This window comes from Entelurus aequoreus, linkage group LG19, assembly GCF_033978785.1.
Source record: "Entelurus aequoreus isolate RoL-2023_Sb linkage group LG19, RoL_Eaeq_v1.1, whole genome shotgun sequence".
Classification (NCBI taxonomy): Eukaryota; Metazoa; Chordata; class Actinopteri; order Syngnathiformes; family Syngnathidae; genus Entelurus; species Entelurus aequoreus.
In genome coordinates this window covers 14,531,548-14,555,113 of record NC_084749.1, presented here as the reverse complement: position 1 = coordinate 14,555,113, position 23,566 = coordinate 14,531,548, and the positions used below count along the sequence as shown (strand labels likewise).

Genomic DNA, 23,566 nt, shown 5'->3' with positions numbered 1-23,566 from the left:
AACTACAATAAATTACAAGTACATTACTACAAGTACCATAACTACAATAAACTACAAGTGCACTACTACAAGTACGACAACTACAATAAATTACAAGTACATTAGTACAAGTACCATAACTACAATAAACTACAAGTGCACTACTACAAGTACGACAACTACAATAAATTACAAGTACATTACTACAAGTACCATAACTACAAGTACACTACTACAAGTACTATAACTACATAAAAACTACAAGAAACTACATCAAAATTAGAGGAATAATAAAGTTCTTACCAGTATCAAGAGGAGTAAGGAGGTGAAGAACATCAGGCTGAAGTGAGCAGGCAACATTTTGTGATTCTTTTCCGGTAGTTTCCTTCTCGGCATGACGAGGACTAAGGTCAGCTCACCTCGGGATCTGAACCAGACCAGAAATTGTGGAAGAAAGAAAACGTTAAGTTGAAGCTGAAAATGTTTACAGTTTCTACTCTGACATCTTCCCAAAGTCTGATTGACCGATCGAATGACAAAAACAAGACGAGATGACAATAAGGAACGAGAACAAAAAGACAGGATCAGAATGTGTGATGAGAAACCACAAATCCACTTGGTCTTAGCTACCAGAGCCGGAGGAACAGTTAAGCTAGTAAAAACTAGGAAGTAAAATGTCAACATGAAAGCTGCAACAAAAAAACGATGAAACGCTGGAGTTGTTCCAGCAGACCAAAGTAGCAAATCCCATGGGGGAAACCAAAACCTCGAGAACCAAACACAATAAGAACAGAGGTTAGGTACACATATGAATACAAGCAAAGATAAGTTAAGATGTAAAATAGATGTAACAACTGTAAAACAAACAAGTAGAGCAGTTCAGGTCAAACATGTGGATCGGTTCATTTTGTTGCATTCCAAATAGCAGCGGCATTTGGTATTTAGGAGAACCAAAACCTTCAAGACAACTGAACCTTTTAGGAGAACCAAACACTGACAGAGAACCAAACTCTTCAGGTGAACTAAATTCTTTATGAGAGCCTAACTCTTCATGAGAACTTAAACCTTCAGAAGAACCAAAGTCTCTTTTGGAAAACCAAACCCATTAGGAGAACCAAACCGTTTAGGCGAACAAACCCTTCAGAAAAACCAAACACCTTAAGAGAACCAAACTCTTCAGGTCAACCAAATCCATTAGGAGAACCTAACTCTTTGGGAGAAACAAACTCCTTAGAAGAACCAAACCCCGTAGGAGAACCAAACTCTAGATGAACCAAACCCTACAGGAGAACTAAATCATGTAGGTGAACTAAATACTTTAGGAGAACCAAACTCTTTAGGAGAACCAAACTCTGTAGGAGAACCAAATTATAGATGAACCAAACCCTTTAGGAGAACTAAATCATTTAGAGGAACTAAACCATTTAGGAGAACCAAACCCTTTCAGTAAAGCCAAACCCTTCAGGAAAACAGCATGCTTTAGGAGAACCAAACCCTTTAGGAGAACTAAAACACTTAGAGGAACTAAACCCTTTTAAGAGAACCAAACCCTTTCAGTAAAGCCAAACCCTTCAGGAAAACCAAACCCTTTGGGAGAACCGAACCCATTGGAAGAACCAAACCCATTAGGAGAACCTAACTCTTCAAGAGAACAAAACTCGTTATAAGAACCAAACCGTTTAGGAGAACAAACCCTTCAGAAAAACCAAACACCTTAAGAGAACCAAACTCTTCAGGTCAACCAAACCCTTTGGAAGAACCAAACCCATTAGGAGAACCTAACTCTTTGGGAGAAACAAACTCCTTAGAAGAACCAAACCCTGTAGGAGAACCAAACTCTAGATGAACCAAACCCTACAGGAGAACTAAATCATGTAGGTGAACTAAATCCTTTAGGAGAACCAAATTATCGATGAACCAACCCCTTTAGGAGAACCAAATTATCGATGAACCAAACCCTTTAGGAGAACTAAATCATTTAGAGGAACTAAACCATTTAGGAGAACCAAACCCTTTCAGTAAAGCCAAACCCTTCAGGAAAACAGCATGCTTTAGGAGAACCAAACCCTTTAGGAGAACCAAACCCATTGGAAGAACCAAACCCATTAGGAGAACCTAACTCTTCAAGAGAACCAAACTCGTTATAAGAACCAAACCCTTTAGGAGAACCAAACTCTAGATGAACCAAACTCTTCGGGAGAACTAAATCATGTAGGTGAACTAAACCCTTTAGGAAAACCAAACCCTTTAGGAGAACTAAAACACTTAGAGGAACTAAACCCTTTTAAGAGAACCAAACCCTTTCAGTAAAGCCAAACCCTTCAGGAAAACCAAACCCTTTGGGAGAACCAAACCCATTGGAAGAACCAAACCCATTAGGAGAACCTAACTCTTCAAGAGAACCAAACTCGTTATAAGAACCAAACCGTTTAGGAGAACAAACCCTTCAGAAAAACCAAACACCTTAAGAGAACCAAACTCTTCAGGTCAACCAAACCCTTTGGAAGAACCAAACCCATTAGGAGAACCTAACTCTTTGGGAGAAACAAACTCCTTAGAAGAACCAAACCCTGTAGGAGAACCAAACTCTAGATGAACCAAACCCTACAGGAGAACTAAATCATGTAGGTGAACTAAATCCTTTAGGAGAACCAAACTCTTTAGGAGAACCAAATTATCGATGAACCAAACCCTTTAGGAGAACTAAATCATTTAGAGGAACTAAACCATTTAGGAGAACCAAACCCTTTCAGTAAAGCCAAACCCTTCAGGAAAACAGCATGCTTTAGGAGAACCAAACCCTTTAGGAGAACCAAACCCATTGGAAGAACCAAACCCATTAGGAGAACCTAACTCTTCAAGAGAACCAAACTCGTTATAAGAACCAAACCCTTTAGGAGAACCAAACTCTAGATGAACCAAACTCTTCGGGAGAACTAAATCATGTAGGTGAACTAAACCCTTTAGGACAACCAAACCCTTTAGGAGAACTAAAACACTTAGAGGAACTGAACCCTTTTAAGAGAACCAAACCCTTTCAGTAAAGCCAAACCCTTCAGGAAAACCAAACCCTTTGGGAGAACCAAACCCATTGGAAGAACCAAACCCATTAGGAGAACCTAACTCTTCAAGAGAACCAAACTCGTTATAAGAACCAAACCGTTTAGGAGAACAAACCCTTCAGAAAAACCAAACACCTTAAGAGAACCAAACTCTTCAGGTCAACCAAACCCATAAGAGAACCTAACTCTTTGGGAGAAACAAACTCCTTAGAAGAACCAAACCCTGTAGGAGAACCAAACACTAGATGAACCAAACCGTACAGGAGAACTAAATCATGTAGGTGAACTAAATCCTTTAGGAGAACCAAACTCTTTAGGAGAACCAAATTATAGATGAACCAAACCCTTTAGGAGAACTAAATCATTTAGACGAACTAAACCATTTAGGAGAACCAAACCCTTTCAGTAAAGCCAAACCCTTCAGGAAAACAGCATTGTTTAGGAGAACCAAACCCTTTAGGAGAACCAAACCCATTGGACGAACCAAACCCATTAGGAGAACCTAACTCTTCAAGAGAACCAAACTCGTTATAAGAACCAAACCCTTTAGGAGAACCAAACTCTAGATGAACCAAACTCTTTGGGAGAACTAAATCATGTAGGTGAACTAAACCCTTTAGGAAAACCAAACCCTTTAGGAGAACTAAAACACTTAGAGGAACTAAACCCTTTTAAGAGAACCAAACCCTTTCAGTAAAGCCAAACCCTTCAGGAAAACCAAACCCTTTTGGAGAACCAAACCCATTGGAAGAACCAAACCCATTAGGAGAACCTAACTCTTCAAGAGAACCAAACTCGTTATAAGAACCAAACCGTTTAGGAGAACAAACCCTTCAGAAAAACCAAACACCTTAAGAGAACCAAACTCTTCAGGTCAACCAAACCCTTTGGAAGAACCAAACCCATTAGGAGAACCTAACTCTTTGGGAGAAACAAACTCCTTAGAAGAACCAAACCCTGTAGGAGAACCAAACTCTAGATGAACCAAACCCTACAGGAGAACTAAATCATGTAGGTGAACTAAATCCTTTAGGAGAACCAAACTCTTTAGGAGAACCAAATTATCGATGAACCAAACCCTTTAGGAGAACTAAATCATTTAGAGGAACTAAACAATTTAGGAGAACCAAACCCTTTCAGTAAAGCCAAACCCTTCAGGAAAACAGCATGCTTTAGGAGAACCAAACCCTTTAGGAGAACCAAATCCATTGGAAGAACCAAACCCATTAGGAGAACCTAACTCTTCAAGAGAACCAAACTCGTTATAAGAACCAAACCCTTTAGGAGAACCAAACTCTAGATGAACCAAACTCTTCGGGAGAACTAAATCATGTAGGTGAACTAAACCCTTTAGGAAAACCAAACCCTTTAGGAGAACTAAAACACTTAGAGGAACTAAACCCTTTTAAGAGAACCAAACCCTTTCAGTAAAGCCAAACCCTTCAGGAAAACCAAACCCTTTGGGAGAACCAAACCCATTGGAAGAACCAAACCCATTAGGAGAACCTAACTCTTCAAGAGAACCAAACTCGTTATAAGAACCAAACCGTTTAGGAGAACAAACCCTTCAGAAAAACCAAACACCTTAATAGAACCAAACTCTTCAGGTCAACCAAACCCTTTGGAAGAACCAAACCCATTAGGAGAACCTAACTCTTTGGGAGAAACAAACTCCTTAGAAGAACCAAACCCTGTAGGAGAACCAAACTCTAGATGAACCAAACCCTACAGGAGAACTAAATCATGTAGGTGAACTAAATCCTTTAGGAGAACCAAACTCTTTAGGAGAACCAAATTATCGATGAACCAAACCCTTTAGGAGAACTAAATCATTTAGAGGAACTAAACCATTTAGGAGAACCAAACCCTTTCAGTAAAGCCAAACCCTTCAGGAAAACAGTATGCTTTAAGAGAACCAAACCCTTTAGGAGAACCAAACCCATTGGAAGAACCAAACCCATTAGGAGAACCTAACTCTTCAAGAGAACCAAACTCGTTATAAGAACCAAACCCTTTAGGAGAACCAAACTCTAGATGAACCAAACTCTTCGGGAGAACTAAATCATGTAGGTGAACTAAACCCTTTAGGACAACCAAACCCTTTAGGAGAACTAAAACACTTAGAGGAACTAAACCCTTTTAAGAGAACCAAACCCTTTCAGTAAAGCCAAACCCTTCAGGAAAACCAAACCCTTTGGGAGAACCAAACCCATTGGAAGAACCAAACCCATTAGGAGAACCTAACTCTTCAAGAGAACCAAACTCGTTATAAGAACCAAACCGTTTAGGAGAACAAACCCTTCAGAAAAACCAAACACCTTAAGAGAACCAAACTCTTCAGGTCAACCAAACCCTTTGGAAGAACCAAACCCATTAGGAGAACCTAACTCTTTGGGAGAAACAAACTCCTTAGAAGAACCAAACCCTGTAGGAGAACCAAACTCTAGATGAACCAAACCCTACAGGAGAACTAAATCATGTAGGTGAACTAAATCCTTTAGGAGAACCAAACTCTTTAGGAGAACCAAATTATCGATGAACCAAACCCTTTAGGAGAACTAAATCATTTAGAGGAACTAAACCATTTAGGAGAACCAAACCCTTTCAGTAAAGCCAAACCCTTCAGGAAAACAGCATGCTTTAGGAAAACCAAACCCTTTAGGAGAACCAAACCCATTGGAAGAACCAAACCCATTACGAGAACCTAACTCTTCAAGAGAACCAAACTCGTTATAAGAACCAAACCCTTTAGGAGAACCAAACTCTAGATGAACCAAACTCTTCGGGAGAACTAAATCATGTAGGTGAACTAAACCCTTTAGGAAAACCAAACCCTTTAGGAGAACTAAAACACTTAGAGGAACTAAACCCTTTTAAGAGAACCAAACCCTTTCAGTAAAGCCAAACCCTTCAGGAAAACCAAACCCTTTGGGAGAACCAAACCCATTGGAAGAACCAAACCCATTAGGAGAACCTAACTCTTCAAGAGAACCAAACTCGTTATAAGAACCAAACCGTTTAGGAGAACAAACCCTTCAGAAAAACCAAACACCTTAAGAGAACCAAACTCTTCAGGTCAACCAAACCCTTTGGCAGAACCAAACCCATTAGGAGAACCTAACTCTTTGGGAGAAACAAACTCCTTAGAAGAACCAAACCCTGTAGGAGAACCAAACTCTAGATGAACCAAACCCTACAGGAGAACTAAATCATGTAGGTGAACTAAATCCTTTAGGAGAACCAAACTCTTTAGGAGAACCAAATTATCGATGAACCAAACCCTTTAGGATAACTAAATCATTTAGAGGAACTAAACCATTTAGGAGAACCAAACCCTTTCAGTAAAGCCAAACCCTTCAGGAAAACAGCATGCTTTAGGAGAACCAAACCCTTTAGGAGAACCAAACCCATTGGAAGAACCAAACCCATTACGAGAACCTAACTCTTCAAGAGAACCAAACTCGTTATAAGAACCAAACCCTTTAGGAGAACCAAACTCTAGATCAACCAAACTCTTCGGGAGAACTAAATCATGTAGGTGAAGTAAACCCTTTAGGAAAACCAAACCCTTTGGGAGAACTAAAACACTTAGAGGAACTAAACCCTTTTAAGAGAACCAAACCCTTTCAGTAAAGCCAAACCCTTCAGGAAAACCAAACCCTTTGGGAGAACCAAACCCATTGGAAGAACCAAACCCATTAGGAGAACCTAACTCTTCAAGAGAACCAAACTCGTTATAAGAACCAAACCGTTTAGGAGAACAAACCCTTCAGAAAAACCAAACACCTTAAGAGAACCAAACTCTTCAGGTCAACCAAACCCTTTGGCAGAACCAAACCCATTAGGAGAACCTAACTCTTTGGGAGAAACAAACTCCTTAGAAGAACCAAACCCTGTAGGAGAACCAAACTCTAGATGAACCAAACCCTACAGGAGAACTAAATCATGTAGGTGAACTAAATCCTTTAGGAGAACCAAACTCTTTAGGAGAACCAAATTATCGATGAACCAAACCCTTTAGGATAACTAAATCATTTAGAGGAACTAAACCATTTAGGAGAACCAAACCCTTTCAGTAAAGCCAAACCCTTCAGGAAAACAGCATGCTTTAGGAGAACCAAACCCTTTAGGAGAACCAAACCCATTGGAAGAACCAAACCCATTACGAGAACCTAACTCTTCAAGAGAACCAAACTCGTTATAAGAACCAAACCCTTTAGGAGAACCAAACTCTAGATGAACCAAACTCTTCGGGAGAACTAAATCATGTAGGTGAACTAAACCCCTTAGGACAACCAAACCCTTTAGGAGAACTAAAACACTTAGAGGAACTAAACCCTTTTAAGAGAACCAAACCCTTTCAGTAAAGCCAAACCCTTCAGGAAAACCAAACCCTTTGGGAGAACCAAACCCATTGGCAGAACCAAACCCATTAGGAGAACCTAACTCTTCAAGAGAACCAAACTCATTATAAGAACCAAACCGTTTAGGAGAACAAACCCTTCAGAAAAACCAAACACCTTAAGAGAACCAAACTCTTCAGGTCAACCAAACCCTTTGGAAGAACCAAACCCATTAGGAGAACCTAACTCTTTGGGAGAAACAAACTCCTTAGAAGAACCAAACCCTGTAGGAGAACCAAACTCTAGATGAACCAAACCCTACAGGAGAACTAAATCATGTAGGTGAACTAAATCCTTTAGGAGAACCAAACTCTTTAGGAGAACCAAATTATCGATGAACCAAACCCTTTAGGAGAACTAAATCATTTAGAGGAACTAAACCATTTAGGAGAACCAAACCCTTTCAGTAAAGCCAAACCCTTCAGGAAAACAGCATGCTTTAGGAGAACCAAACCCATTAGGAGAACCAAACCCATTGGAAGAACCAAACCTATTAGGAGAACCTAACTCTTCAAGAGAACCAAACTCGTTATAAGAACCAAACCCTTTAGGAGAACCAAACTCTAGATGAACCAAACTCTTCGGGAGAACTAAATCATGTAGGTGAACTAAACCCTTTAGGAAAACCAAACCCTTTAGGAGAACTAAAACACTTAGAGGAACTAAACCCTTTTAAGAGAACCAAACCTTTTCAGTAAAGCCAAACCCTTCAGGAAAACCAAACCCTTTGGGAGAACCAAACCCATCAGAAGAACATAATCGTTGGGGAGAACTGAACTCTTTAACACAGTGCGATGCCGGGTATTCATAGTGTGATATTTTTTATGTTAAAAACCAATACAATGTATGTATAAAAAATATACATTTAGGCCTCCACTCAGGCTTGATCCCGGGAACCCCAAAGGGTTTAGGTAAAAAAAATATTTCAAATGTGTCATTATTTAGTATTATTATTATTATCCAAGGTTTAAATCTCCAGATCAACATTAGGTCTATCTGTCAATATAAAGTTGTTTTTTGAAGATTTAAGCTGTATGCTCTTTTTGTCAAAGAAAACCCAGTTTTTTTATGGAAAAAACACAAAATATGCAATATTTTCCCCCAATAACATTTTAAAGTGGAATATTTGAGATTATATAATAATTGGCGCTCATAGCATAACTCACAACAACATTGATTCATTATTATTTTTTGAGCAATGACACTTTAAAAAAGTCCCACTAATATTATTGGGGATCCAAAAGGGTCCTACTCAGTAAAGTATTAAAAAATATATCATACATATTTTTTTTACTTTTAACACAATAGTCTCAAGATCAACTTCAGATCCCTCCGTCAATTATAACTTGTATTGTTTTTTGTTTGTTCGTTTTAGGCCCTTGTTTAAAAAAAAACAGCTTAGTTTTTTACATGGCAAACACAAAATATGCAACATTTTCCCCCAAAAATGTCTCAAAGTGGAATATTTAATGTGACGTAATTGGAGCCTTGAATAGGTCAATAATTTATAATGACATTGATTTTGATTCATTATTATTTTTTAAAGAAAGAAACATTTTATTGTTACATTTCACCTGTTTGCTCTTTTATACCACTTTTTATGTTTTTAATTTTTTTTAATCGTATTTTTAGAATGTGCCACGGGGCCGTTAAAACATTACCTGCGGGCCGCAAATGGCCCCCGGGCCGCACTTTGGACACCCCTGTTTTAGGAGAACCAAACCCTTCGGGAGAACATAAACTTTTAGGGGAACTGAGCTCTTCAAGACAACCATACATTTTAGGAGAACCAGACTCTTTGGGAGAACCAAACTATTTAGGAGAACCAAACATTTTAGTACAACAAAACTCTTTAGGAGAACCAAACTCTTTAGGTAACTAAACTCTTTAGGAGAACCAAACACTTCAGGAGAACATAAATCTTTAGGGGAACTGAGCTCTTTAAGACAACTATACATTTTAGGAGAACAAAACTGTTTAGGAGAACCAAACTTTAGAAGAACAAAACTTTTCAGGAGAACCAAACTCTTCAGGAGAGCATAAATCTTTAGAGGAACTGAGCTCTGTAAGACAACTACACATTTTAGGAGAACACAACTCTTTAGGAGAACCAAACTTTTAAGGAAAACAAAACTCTTTAGGCGAACCAAACTCTTTAAGAGAACATAACTTTTTAGGAGAACAAAACTCTTTAGGAGGACCAATCTCTTTAGGAGAATCAAATCTTTTTGTGGTAAACAAAAGTCTTTAAGAGAACCGAACCCTTCAGGAGAACATCATCTTTTAAGACAACCAAACTCTTTAAGACAACCAAACTCTTTAAGACAACGAAACTCTTTAGGAGAACCAAACTCTTTAGAAGAACCAAACTCTTTAGGAGAACAAAACTCTTTAGGAGAACCAAACTCTTTAGAAGAACCAAACTCTTTAGGAGAACAAAACTCTTTAGGAGAACCAAACTCTTTAGAAGAACCAAACTCTTTAGGAGAACAAAACTCTTTAGGAGAACCAAACTCTTTAGAAGAACCAAACTCTTTAGGAGAACAAAACTCTTTAGGAGAACCAAACATTTTCGGAGAACCAAACTCTTTAGGAGAATCAACATTTTAGAAAAACTAAACTATTTAGGAGAATAAAACTCTTAGGACAACCAAATGTTTTAGGAGAACAAAACTTTTATGCAAACAAAACTCTTTAGGAGAACAAAACTCTTTAGGAGAACAAAACTTTTTAGGTAAACAAAACTTTTTAGGAAAACCAAACTCTTTTGGAGAACCATACATTTTAGGAGAAGCAAACTCTTTAGGAAAACGAAACTCTTTAGGAGAACAAAACTTTTTAGGTAAACAAAACTTTTTAGGAAAACCAAACTCTTTTGGAGAACCATACATTTTAGGAGAAGCAAACTCTTTAGGAAAACGAAACTCTTTAGGAGAACACAACTTTTTAGGACAACCAAACTTTTTAGGACAACAAAAACTCTTTAGGAATACCAAATCCTTTAGGAGAACATAAACCTTTAGGAGAACTGAGCTCTTTAAGACAACCATACATTTTAGGAGAACAAAACTGTTTAGGAAAACCAAACTCTTTAGAAGAACAAAACTTTTTAGGAGAACCAAACTCCTTAGGAGAATCCAACATTTTATAAAAACCATACTCTTTAGGAGAACAAAACTTTTTAGGAGAACAAAACTCTTTAGGACAACCAAACTTTTTATGAGAGCCACATTTGTATGCAAACAAAACTCTTTAGGAGAACCAAACTCTTTAGGAGAATCCAACATTTTATAAAAACCATACTCTTTAGGAGAACAAAACTTTTTTGGAGAACAAAACTCTTTAGGACAACCAAACTTTTTATGAGAGCCAAATTTGTATGCAAACAAAACTCTTTAGGAGAACCAAACTCTTTAGGAGAACAAAACTCTTTAGGAGAACCAAACATTTTCAGAGAACCAAACTCTTTAGGAGAATCAAACATTTTAGAAAAACTAAACTATTTAGGAGAACAAAACTCTTAGGACAATCAAAAGTTTTAGGAGAACAAAACTTTTATGCAAACAAAACTCTTTAGGAGAACAAAACTTTTTAGGACAACCAAACTTTTATAGGACAACAAAAACTCTTTAGGAATACCAAATCCTTTAGGAGAACATAAACCTTTAGGAGAACTGAGCTCTTTAAGACAACCATACATTTTAGGAGAACAAAACTGTTTAGGAAAACCAAACTCTTTAGAAGAACAAAACTTTTTAGGATAACCAAACTCTTTAGGAGAACCAAACTCTTTAGGAGAATCCAACATTTTAGAAAAACTAAACTATTTAGGAGAACAAAACTCTTAGGACAACCAAACGTTTTAGGAGAGCAAAACTCTTAGAACAACCAAACGTTTTAGGAGAACAAAACTTTTATGCAAACAAAACTCTTTAGGAGAACCAAACTTTTTAGGTAAACAAAACTTTTTGGGAGAACCAAACTCTTTTGGAGAACCATACATTTTAGGAGAACCAAACTCTTTAGGAAAACAAAACTCTTTAGGAAAACAAAACTCTTTAGAAGAACAAAACTTTTTAGGAGAACCAAACTCTTTAGGAGAACCAAACTCTTTAGGAGTATCCAACATTTCATAAAAACCATACTCTTTAGGAGAACAAAACTCTTTAGGACAACCAAACTTTTTAGGAGAACAAAACTTGTATGCAAACAAAACTTTTTAGGAGGACCAAACTCTTTAGGAGAAAAAGCTCTTTAGGAGGACCAAACTTTTTAAGAAAACAAAACTATTTAGAAGAACAAAACTCTTTAGGAGAACCACACTTTTTAGAAGAACCAAACTCCTTAGGAGAATCCAACATTTTATAAAAACCATACTCTTTAGGAGAACAAAACTTTTTTGGAGAACAAAACTCTTTAGGACAACCAAACTTTTTATGAGAGCCAAATTTGTATGCAAACAAAACTCTTTAGGAGAACAAAACTCTTTAGGAGAACCAAACATTTTCAGAGAACCAAACTCTTTAGGAGAATCAAACATTTTAGAAAAACTAAACTATTTAGGAGAACAAAACTCTTAGGACAATCAAAAGTTTTAGGAGAACAAAATTTTATGCAAACAAAACTCTTTAGGAGAACAAAACTCTTTAGGAGAACCAAACGTTTTCAGAGAACCAAACTCTTTAGGAGAACCAAACATTTTCAGAGAACCAAACTCTTTAGGAGAATCAACCATTTTAGAAAAACTAAACTATTTAGGAGAACAAAACTCTTAGGAAATCAAAAGTTTTAGGAGAACACAACTTTTATGCAAACAAAACTCTTTAGGAGAACAAAACTTTTTAGGACAACCAAACTTTTATAGGACAACAAAAACTCTTTAGGAATACCAAATCCTTTAGGAGACCATAAACCTTTAGGAGAACTGAGCTCTTTAAGACAACCATACATTTTAGGAGAACAAAACTGTTTAGGAAAACCAAACTCTTTAGAAGAACAAAACTTTTTAGGATAACCAAACTCTTTAGGAGAACCAAACTCTTAAGGAGAATCCAACATTTTATAAAAACCATACTCTTTAGGAGAACAAAACTTTTTGGGAGAACAAAACTCTTTAGGACAACCAAACTTTTTATGAGAGCCAAATTTGTATGCAAACAAAACTCTTTAGGAGAACCAAACTCTTTAGGAGAACAAAACTCTTTAGGAGAACCAAACATTTTCAGAGAACCAAACTCTTTAGGAGAATCATACATTTTAGAAAAACTAAACTATTTAGGAGAACAAAATTCTTAGGACAATCAAACGTTTTAGGAGAACAAAACTTTTATGCAAACAAAACTCTTTAGAAGAACCAAACTCTTTAGGAGAACAAAACTCTTTAGGAGAACCAAACTCTTTAGAAGAACCAAACTCTTTAGGAGAACAAAACTCTTTAGGAGAACCAAACTCTTTAGAAGAACCAAACTCTTTAGGAGAACAAAACTCTTTAGGAGAACCAAACATTTTCGGAGAACCAAACTCTTTAGGAGAATCAACATTTTAGAAAAACTAAACTATTTAGGAGAATAAAACTCTTAGGACAACCAAATGTTTTAGGAGAACAAAACTTTTATGCAAACAAAACTCTTTAGGAGAACAAAACTCTTTAGGAGAACAAAACTTTTTAGGTAAACAAAACTTTTTAGGAAAACCAAACTCTTTTGGAGAACCATACATTTTAGGAGAATGCAAACTCTTTAGGAAAACGAAACTCTTTAGGAGAACAAAACTTTTTAGGTAAACAAAACTTATTAGGAAAACCAAACTCTTTTGGAGAACCATACATTTTAGGAGAAGCAAACTCTTTAGGAAAACGAAACTCTTTAGGAGAACACAACTTTTTAGGACAACCAAACTTTTTAGGACAACAAAAACTCTTTAGGAATACCAAATCCTTTAGGAGAACATAAACCTTTAGGAGAACTGAGCTCTTTAAGACAACCATACATTTTAGGAGAACAAAACTGTTTAGGAAAACCAAACTCTTTAGAAGAACAAAACTTTTTAGGATAACCAAACTTTTTAGGAGAACCAAACTCCTTAGGAGAATCCAACATTTTATAAAAACCATACTCTTTAGGAGAACAAAACTTTTTAGGAGAACAAAACTCTTTAGGACAACCAAACTTTTTATGAGAGCCACATTTGTATGCAAACAAAACTCTTTAGGAGAACCAAACTCTTTAGGAGAATCCAACATTTTATAAAAACCATACTCTTTAGGAGAACAAAACTTTTTTGGAGAACAAAACTCTTTAGGACAACCAAACTTTTTATGAGAGCCAAATTTGTATGCAAACAAAACTCTTTAGGAGAACCAAACTCTTTAGGAGAACAAAACTCTTTAGGAGAACCAAACATTTTCAGAGAACCAAACTCTTTAGGAGAATCAAACATTTTAGAAAAACTAAACTATTTAGGAGAACAAAACTCTTAGGACAATCAAAAGTTTTAGGAGAACAAAACTTTTATGCAAACAAAACTCTTTAGGAGAACAAAACTTTTTAGGACAACCAAACTTTTATAGGACAACAAAAACTCTTTAGGAATACCAAATCCTTTAGGAGAACATAAACCTTTAGGAGAACTGAGCTCTTTAAGACAACCATACATTTTAGGAGAACAAAACTGTTTAGGAAAACCAAACTCTTTAGAAGAACAAAACTTTTTAGGATAACCAAGCTCTTTAGGAGAACCAAACTCTTTAGGAGAATCCAACATTTTAGAAAAACTAAACTATTTAGGAGAACAAAACTCTTAGGACAACCAAACGTTTTAGGAGAGCAAAACTCTTAGAACAACCAAACGTTTTAGGAGAACAAAACTTTTATGCAAACAAAACTCTTTAGGAGAACCAAACTTTTTAGGTAAACAAAACTTTTTGGGAGAACCAAACTCTTTTGGAGAACCATACATTTTAGGAGAACCAAACTCTTTAGGAAAACAAAACTCTTTAGGAAAACAAAACTCTTTAGAAGAACAAAACTTTTTAGGAGAACCAAACTCTTTAGGAGAACCAAACTCTTTAGGAGTATCCAACATTTCATAAAAACCATACTCTTTAGGAGAACAAAACTCTTTAGGACAACCAAACTTTTTAGGAGAACAAAACTTGTATGCAAACAAAACTTTTTAGGAGGACCAAACTCTTTAGGAGAAAAAGCTCTTTAGGAGGACCAAACTTTTTAAGAAAACAAAACTATTTAGAAGAACAAAACTCTTTAGGAGAACCACACTTTTTAGAAGAACCAAACTCCTTAGGAGAATCCAACATTTTATAAAAACCATACTCTTTAGGAGAACAAAACTTTTTTGGAGAACAAAACTCTTTAGGACAACCAAACTTTTTATGAGAGCCAAATTTGTATGCAAACAAAACTCTTTAGGAGAACAAAACTCTTTAGGAGAACCAAACATTTTCAGAGAACCAAACTCTTTAGGAGAATCAAACATTTTAGAAAAACTAAACTATTTAGGAGAACAAAACTCTTAGGACAATCAAAAGTTTTAGGAGAACAAAATTTTATGCAAACAAAACTCTTTAGGAGAACAAAACTCTTTAGGAGAACCAAACGTTTTCAGAGAACCAAACTCTTTAGGAGAACCAAACATTTTCAGAGAACCAAACTCTTTAGGAGAATCAACCATTTTAGAAAAACTAAACTATTTAGGAGAACAAAACTCTTAGGAAATCAAAAGTTTTAGGAGAACACAACTTTTATGCAAACAAAACTCTTTAGGAGAACAAAACTTTTTAGGACAACCAAACTTTTATAGGACAACAAAAACTCTTTAGGAATACCAAATCCTTTAGGAGACCATAAACCTTTAGGAGAACTGAGCTCTTTAAGACAACCATACATTTTAGGAGAACAAAACTGTTTAGGAAAACCAAACTCTTTAGAAGAACAAAACTTTTTAGGATAACCAAACTCTTTAGGAGAACCAAACTCTTTAGGAGAATCCAACATTTTATAAAAACCATACTCTTTAGGAGAACAAAACTTTTTGGGAGAACAAAACTCTTTAGGACAACCAAACTTTTTATGAGAGCCAAATTTGTATGCAAACAAAACTCTTTAGGAGAACCAAACTCTTTAGGAGAACAAAACTCTTTAGGAGAACCAAACATTTTCAGAGAACCAAACTCTTTAGGAGAATCATACATTTTAGAAAAACTAAACTATTTAGGAGAACAAAATTCTTAGGACAATCAAACGTTTTAGGAGAACAAAACTTTTATGCAAACAAAACTCTTTAGGAGAACCAAACTTTTTAGGTAAACAAAACTTTTTGGGAGAACCAAATTCTTTTGGAGAACCAAATTCTTTTGGAGAACCATACATTTTCAGAGAACCAAACTCTTTAGGAGAATCAAACATTTTAGAAAAACTAAACTATTTAGGAGAACAAAACTCTTAGGAAATCAAAAGTTTTAGGAGAACAAAACTTTTATGCAAACAAAACTCTTTAGGAGAACAAAACTTTTTAGGACAACCAAACTTCTATAGGACAACAAAAACTCTTTAGGAATACCAAATCCTTTAGGAGACCATAAACCTTTAGAAGAACTGAGCTCTTTAAGACAACCATACATTTTAGGAGAACAAAACTGTTTAGGAAAACCAAACTCTTTAGAAGAACAAAACTTTTTAGGATAACCAAACTCTTTAGGAGAACCAAACTCTTTAGGAGAATCCAACATTTTATAAAAACCATACTCTTTAGGAGAACAAAACTTTTTGGGGGAACAAAACTCTTTAGGACAACCAAACTTTTTAGGAGAACCAAATTTTGAGGAGAACAAAACTCTGTAGGAGAACAAAACTTTTTAGAAGAACCAAACTCTGTAGGAGAACCAAAATGTTTAGAAGAACACAACTCTTTAGGAGAACCACACTTTTTAGGAGAACAACACATTCCAACAGCAGAACATTTCAGCCGTATCGGCACATTTATGTTCTCTATTCCCACATCTCAAAAATCCACACACAATTCCACAGCAAGAAACCCCTTTTGATATTTCCACTTGTACTACTTCCACCATGAAGGATAACGATTGTATCTTGGAACATGTGAAAGTATCACCTTCCTAATACTGCAGTATAGAAGTACTGCATGTGTGACTGACTATAGTATTAGTTTGGGTAAAAGTACTGAAATAACCTGGTTCGTAACCTGAGGATCACCTGTTCACTCACAACTCTCGGGTCCGCAAGAACCGGGCAAGACCGTCATACAGTCCCAGCTAGTACTGTAGTATTAGTCTAGTAGTGTAGTACTGCAGTACTGTGGTGTTTGTTAGTGGTTTGTACTTCCTAGCGAATGTTTACCATCATGCGGGTTCCCCCAGAGCAGGCCTCGAGAGTGTCGCGGGTAAAGCCAACATAGCAGAAGTATTCAGGCTTTGTCCCCCAGGGAGACTTTGGCAACGTTGGCCTGCCAGGAACAAGCTCCTCCCACATTGCCGTTGTCAACAGCAACAGCTGAGAGAACTGCTGAGTTCAGATTTGAACCTCGGGGATCCAAGTAGGCCCCCTCTGCCCCTTCAAATAGAATCTTTAAAAACCGACAAAGTACTGTACTTCTATTTATAATGTACTACAGTATAATTATTGAATATTCATCAAACAAGTTTTTGGAAAGCTGCAAACTTTTAAAGCGTGCTTGCATTTGTGTTGCTATGGCAACGGATGCCCGTATTAATACACATGCGCTTTAATGCCACGTAACTACAGCAACCTCGACAATAACCATTTTCAAAAAACACTAAAGACAATCCAAACCACAAATAAGCAAGCAGTCATATAGTATTGCAAACTTATTCCTAGCTCCTTCCTGCTCCATCACAGATAAAACACATATTGGCAAATTTCCCCAAATATTCACACTGTCTAAGTCAGAGTTGTTTCAGTAAGGTTAGCAAACTAATGTTTTCATTCTTGTTTGTATTTGTTATTTTGGACTTTAAAGGCCTACTGAAAGCCACTACTACCGACCACGCAGTCTGATAGTTTATATATCAATGATGAAATCTTAACATTATAACACATGCCAATACGGCCGGGTTAACTTATAAAGTGACATTTTAAATTTGCCGCTAAACTTCCGGTTCGAAACGCCTCTGAGGATGACGTATGCGCGTGACGTAGCCCGGCGAACACGGGTATGCCTTCCACATTGAAGTCGATACGAAAAAGCTCTGTTTTCATTTCATAATTCCACAGTATTCTGGACATCTGTGTTCGTGAATCTGTTTCAATCATGTTCATTGCATTATGGAGAAGGAAGCCAAGCAAGCAAAGAAGAAAGTTGTCGGTGCGAAATGGACGTATTTTTCGAACGTAGTCAGCCACAACAGTACACAGCCGGCGCTTCTTTGTTTACATTCCCGAAAGATGCAGTCAAGATGGAAGAACTCGGATAACAGAGACTCTAACCAGGAGGACTTTTGATTTGGATACACAGACGCCTGTAGAGAACTGGGACAACACAGACTCTTACCAGGATTACTTTGATTTGGATGACAAAGACGCAGACGTGCTACTGTGAGTATGCAGCTTTGGCTTTTTTTTGCGTATGTACGTAACTTTTTTAAAATATATAAGCTTTATGAACCTTGGGTTAGGTGAACGGTCTTTTGGGCTGAGTGATTGTGTGTGTTGATCATGTGTTTGAATTGTATTGGCGTGTTCTATGGAGCTAGGAGCTAGCAGAGGAGCTAGCATAACACGTACCGTACCTACGTGCGCGTCACGTACGTAACTTTTTAAAAATATATAAGCTTTATGAACCTTGGATTAGGTGAACGGTCTTTTGGGCTGAGTGATTGTGTGTGTTGATCATGTGTTTGAATTGTATTGGCGTGTTCTATGGAGCTAGGAGCTAGCAGAGGAGCTAGCATAACACATACCGTACCTACGTGCGCGTCACGTACGTAACTTTTTAAAAATATATAAGCTTTATGAACCTTGGGTTAGGTGAACGGTCTTTTGGGCTGAGTGATTGTGTGTGTTGATCAGGTGTTTGAATTGTATTGGCGTGTTCTATGGAGCTAGGAGCTAGCAGAGGAGCTAGGAGCTAGCATAACAAACACGCAGGTGTTATTATGCAGGATTAATTTGTGGCATATTAAATATAAGCCTGGTTGTGTTGTGGCTAATAGAGTATATATATGTCTTGTGTTTATTTACTGTTGTAGTCATTCCCAGCTGAATATCAGGTACCGTGAGTATGCAGCCTTGGCTGCTAAACATTCGATAACTTGACCGTATGTGCGCGTCACGTACGTAACTTTTTAAAAATATATAAGCTTTATGAACCTTGGGTTAAGGAAACGGTCTTTTGGGCTGAGTGATGGTGTGTGTTGATCAGGTGTTTGAATTGTATTGGCGTGTTCTATGGAGCTAGGAGCTAGCAGAGGAGCTAGGAGCTAGCATAACAAACACGCAGGTGTTTTTATGCAGGATTAATTTGTGGCATATTAAATATAAGCCTGGTTGTGTTGTGGCTAATAGAGTATATATATGTCTTGTGTTTATTTACTGTTGTAGTCATTCCCAGCTGAATATCAGGTCACCCCCGGCTCTCACAGCATCTTCCCTATCTGAATAGCTTCAACTCCCCACTAGTCCTTCACTTGCACTTTACTCATCCACAAATCTTTCATCCTCGCTCAAATTAATGGGGAAATTGTCGCTTTCTCGGTCCGAATCTCTCTCACTTCATGCGGCCATCATTGTAAACAATAGGGAACTTTGCGTATATGTTCAACTGACTACGTCACGCTACTTCCGGTAGGTGCAAGCCTTTTTTTTATCAGATACCAAAAGTTGCAATCTTTATCGTCGTTGTTCTATACTAAATCCTTTCAGCAAAAATATGGCAATATCGCGAAATGATCAAGTATGACACATAGAATAGATCTGCTATCCCCGTTTAAATAAAAAAAATTCATTTCAGTAGGCCTTTAATGAATCTATTTTAGTACAAAAAATTAGGAGTGTCCCAATCTGATATAGATATCAGATACCGGTCTGATATCAGCACAAAACAGTATCGGATTATATTGGTTTTCATCTCAAAAGTCAGATACAAGCAGTCCTGCAGCGTGTTTGCTTGTGCAAAGCTGGACATCCAGTTATGTCCTCCAATGAACACGTAAAGTTGGTATTTTCTCATCTTTTAGTCGAGTCATTTACAAAAAGGTAAAAAATGGTAGGCTATAGGCCACTAGGAGCTAGTAGCTACACAACAGCTAAGCACACAGTAGCACACAAGCGCGATATTAATTGAACAATATTGCAGTCTAAAACAACACATTTGTCAATATAAACAAGTATCAAATAATTATTGTTGCATATTACTTACACATACCAAGTCTCCCAAGGCAGACGTGTAGTGGAAAAAATCCAGTAACAAACGTGTCCGCATTATTTAACTTACTGTTGCCCTTTTTGTTGGTGTTCCTTGGTGTTTTGTTAGTTCAATCAATCAAAGTTTAGCCCTGAATCACGAGTGTCTCAAAGGGCTGCACAAGCCACAACGACATCCTCGGCTCAGATCCCAGTTCCTGTCTTTTGCTTTTATTTTGGTGACTCTTCCTGTCGTGTTGGTGTTTTTTTCGTGACCGCTTCACACGTTTTTCCCAGAGCATTTCCCCTCACCTGTTTTCGGTTTGCAATCAGTATTATTTAAGTTGAGTGTGAGCCACCATTCTTGGCCGGGACATAGTTTGTTGATGCTACTATTCTTGATTAGTCTGTGGAACGCTCTCCCTGACCACCTGAGGGCACCACAGACTGTGGATGCTTTTAAAAAAGGCTTAAAAACCCTTTTAAAAATTTTTTTTTTAAAAAAGCCTTTTTTTAGATATATGCATACTAGTTCTAGCTATTTGGCTGTTCTAGTTGTTATTTGTATTCAGTGTTTCCCACACATTCATTTATTTGTGGCGGCCCGCCACGAAATAATTACGTCCGCCACAAATAAAATAAAATTAAAAAAATTTTTATTTTTTATTTTTATTTTTTTAAATTTTATTCATTTTTTTGTCCTGTCCAGCTTCTCAGGCAAATCATATAGTTGATGTAGATGCCCATATAGACTGTTCAGATTTACTTTACAAAAGAGAAGTGTAGGATACTTCTCTTGTTGCCTTATTTGTATTTGACCACTGCTGTTTTCTGTTTATTTGTTACTGACTGTGGCAGGACACCTCTGCCTCTGTTTCACTTTATGTTGCTGGTAAATATTATGGTTGTAGTAGTAGGCTAAAGTTAAATTATTTAGTATGCACTAATTAAAGGGGCAGAGCTTTAAGAGACATTTTAGCTTTTATATTTCATAAGATATATTTTTTGTAAGAACCACAATTAATAAATACATTTCAGTGAATAACTTATTGTTCAAATCTGTATATAAATATGTACATAAAGTGTTGTAATTATATTGTAAAATGGATGGATGGATGGATGGATGGATGGATGGACGTTTAAAACAGAACTGTTATTATTAATTAGTAAGTATACATTTTTTGAGCCTTTTTAGAGAAAATCATATCATTGTAGTAAATTATGCAAATTACTCGATGATGTCATGGTTACTACGCCCATAGCCACGCCCATAGCCACGCCCCCACCGCCACAGGTATCTTGGCAGTTTATGGGAAACACTGTTATTTCTTTTTTATTATCTTTTTATTTTTATTTTTGTAATACACTGTAGCACTTTGAGGTTGTTTACTCAATGTAAAGTGCTTTTTACAAATATAATCTATTATTATTATTATTATTATTATTATTATTATTATTGATTCTCTGGTGACCATAGACCAGTGGTTCTCAAATGGGGGTACGCGTACCCCTGGGGGTACTTGAAAGTATGCCAAGGGGTACGTGAGATTTTTTTTAAATGTCTGTCAAAAAGAACTGTGAAAAGAAATGCAACAATGCAATATTCAGTGTTGACAGATAGATTTTTTGTGGACATGTTCCATAAATATTGATGTTAAAGATTTCTTTTTTTGTGAAGGAATGTTTCGAATTAAGTTCATAAACCTAGATGGATCTCTATTACAATCCCCAAAGAGGGCACTTTAAGTTGATGATTACTTCTATGTGTAGAAATATTTATTTATAATTGAATCACTTGTTTATTTTTTAACAAGTTTTTAGTTATTTTCATATCTTTTTTTCCAAATAGTTCAAGAAAGACCACGACAAATGAGCAATATTTTGCACTGTTATACAATTTAATAAATCAGAAACTGATGACACAGTGCTGTATTTTACTTCTTTATCTCTTTTTTTCAACCAAAAATGCTTTGCTCTGATTAGGGGGTACTTGAATTAAAAAAATGTTCACAGGGGGTACATCACTGAAAAAAGGTTGAGAACCACTGCCATAGACGATCCTTCTGGAGGCTTAATGCAAGTACACTCGTACTGTGCGGACGCCATCAGCTCCACATTTCCTCTAAGTCAGAGGTGTCCAAAGTGCGGCCCGGGGGCCATTTGCGGCCCGCAGCTAATTGTTTACCGGCCCGCCACACATTCTGCAAAAATTGCAAAATTCATAATATTGCAAAAATTTAAAAAAAACATTTAAAAAAAGTGGAAGGAGGTGAAATCTAACAAGAAAAAGTTGCAATGTTGACACAAAGCTGCCATGCAGGCTGTTTTTTTTCTTTTGTCTTTGTTTATTTTTCTTTTTTTTGCCATTGCTAATAAAAAAAAAAAAAGACAAAAAATCTATGTTATAATGAATTATTACTTAAAAAATATCACTTTAAAATGTTTTATGTGGAAAAAATATTGCATATATAGTGTGGTTGCCATATAAAAACGTCAAAGTTTTATTCGACAAAAGAGCATAAAACAAACAAAATAATAGTTCAAATGTAAAATGGACAGATATATCTGAAGTTGATCTCGTAATTTAAGTGTTAAAAGTAAAAAAAACTAATAAAAATGTATCACTTTATGAGTGGGGGACCTTTTGGATCCCAAATATATTTAGTAGGATTTTATTTAACTTTTCACTATGATTACTCAAAAATATTAAAGACTTAAAATCATTGGTGTCCTGCATTATTGATCTTTTAAGGCTCTAATTACTAAATACTAAATATTTCAGTTTTACTATAAAAAACTAAGTTGTCTTTGACAGAAAACCTTTTTTTTTTTTTACTTTATATCAACCTCAAGTTGATATAGAGATTTACTGTAAGCGTTAAATAAAAAATAATAATAATAATAATTTGACTTATTTTTAACAGTTTAATGACTGAGACCCTTTATAGTCCCCAGGAGCCCTAAAGGTTAAAAAAAAAAAAAATCCATGTATTTTGTTAAGGTTTGAAAATTAAAAATATAAAATGGCCCCCGCATGCTTAAATTTTTCCGTGTGCGGCCCTCAGTAGAAAAAGTTTGGACACCCCTGCTCTAAGTGTTTCGCATTTTGTTTTGTTTCGTCACAGCCTGTTTAGTCGGAGCACTTCCCCCGTTGCTCTCGCTTTATTTGTTCGTTTTATGAATGAATTCCCCTTTGTTACCTCACGCGCCAACCTCGTTAATCTGCATCCCCAAAATCACGACCACTGTGTCTTGAGCTTAATTTACCTAACTCATTACCACTCCACTTCAACTTAAAGACAGTACAAGTACATTCCATACTGTAAATAACACATAGGTTAGTGTTTTTTTCATACTCACCATTGTTCTCTGTTTGACCAATTTCCCTTGATCAAGCCTTTTCTAACATTCCACCTTGCAAAATAATAAAAGTATGTATGATTCGTGCTAATATATCATATCGGATCAATTTTAGTATCGGCCAACACTCACATTGGTATTGTATCAAAACAACCTAATACCAAATAAAATTCTCCTTAGGGCCCCAATTTAGCAAGAGGCGTCCTTGTGTATGTACATTTATTTACATGCCAACAGTAACCATCATAAGTACTTATCCATATACACCTTCTACATGTACACTCACTATTTTATACTCTTAATCACAGCTTTTCTATGATTTATACTTCTGCGTACATTCCAGCGAGAGGCAGAGTGAGGGAGGGAA

The 23,566-nt window shown here is 36.4% G+C and overlaps 1 protein-coding gene and 1 long non-coding RNA gene across 2 annotated transcripts in view; one reads left to right on the top strand and one right to left on the bottom strand.

Moving 5' to 3' along the window:
* Positions 1-23,566, top strand: part of LOC133635137 (uncharacterized) — a 146,217-nt gene that overhangs the window by 46,432 nt on the left and 76,219 nt on the right. The window lies entirely within an intron of this gene.
* adcyap1r1b (adenylate cyclase activating polypeptide 1b (pituitary) receptor type I) overlaps positions 1-23,566 on the bottom strand; it is a 77,431-nt gene that overhangs the window by 38,187 nt on the left and 15,678 nt on the right. The window contains exon 2 of the mRNA XM_062027966.1: positions 283-406. Coding sequence (XP_061883950.1) covers positions 283-375 — 93 coding nt within the window. The 5' untranslated portion in view covers positions 376-406. The remainder of the gene's footprint in view (positions 1-282; positions 407-23,566) is intronic.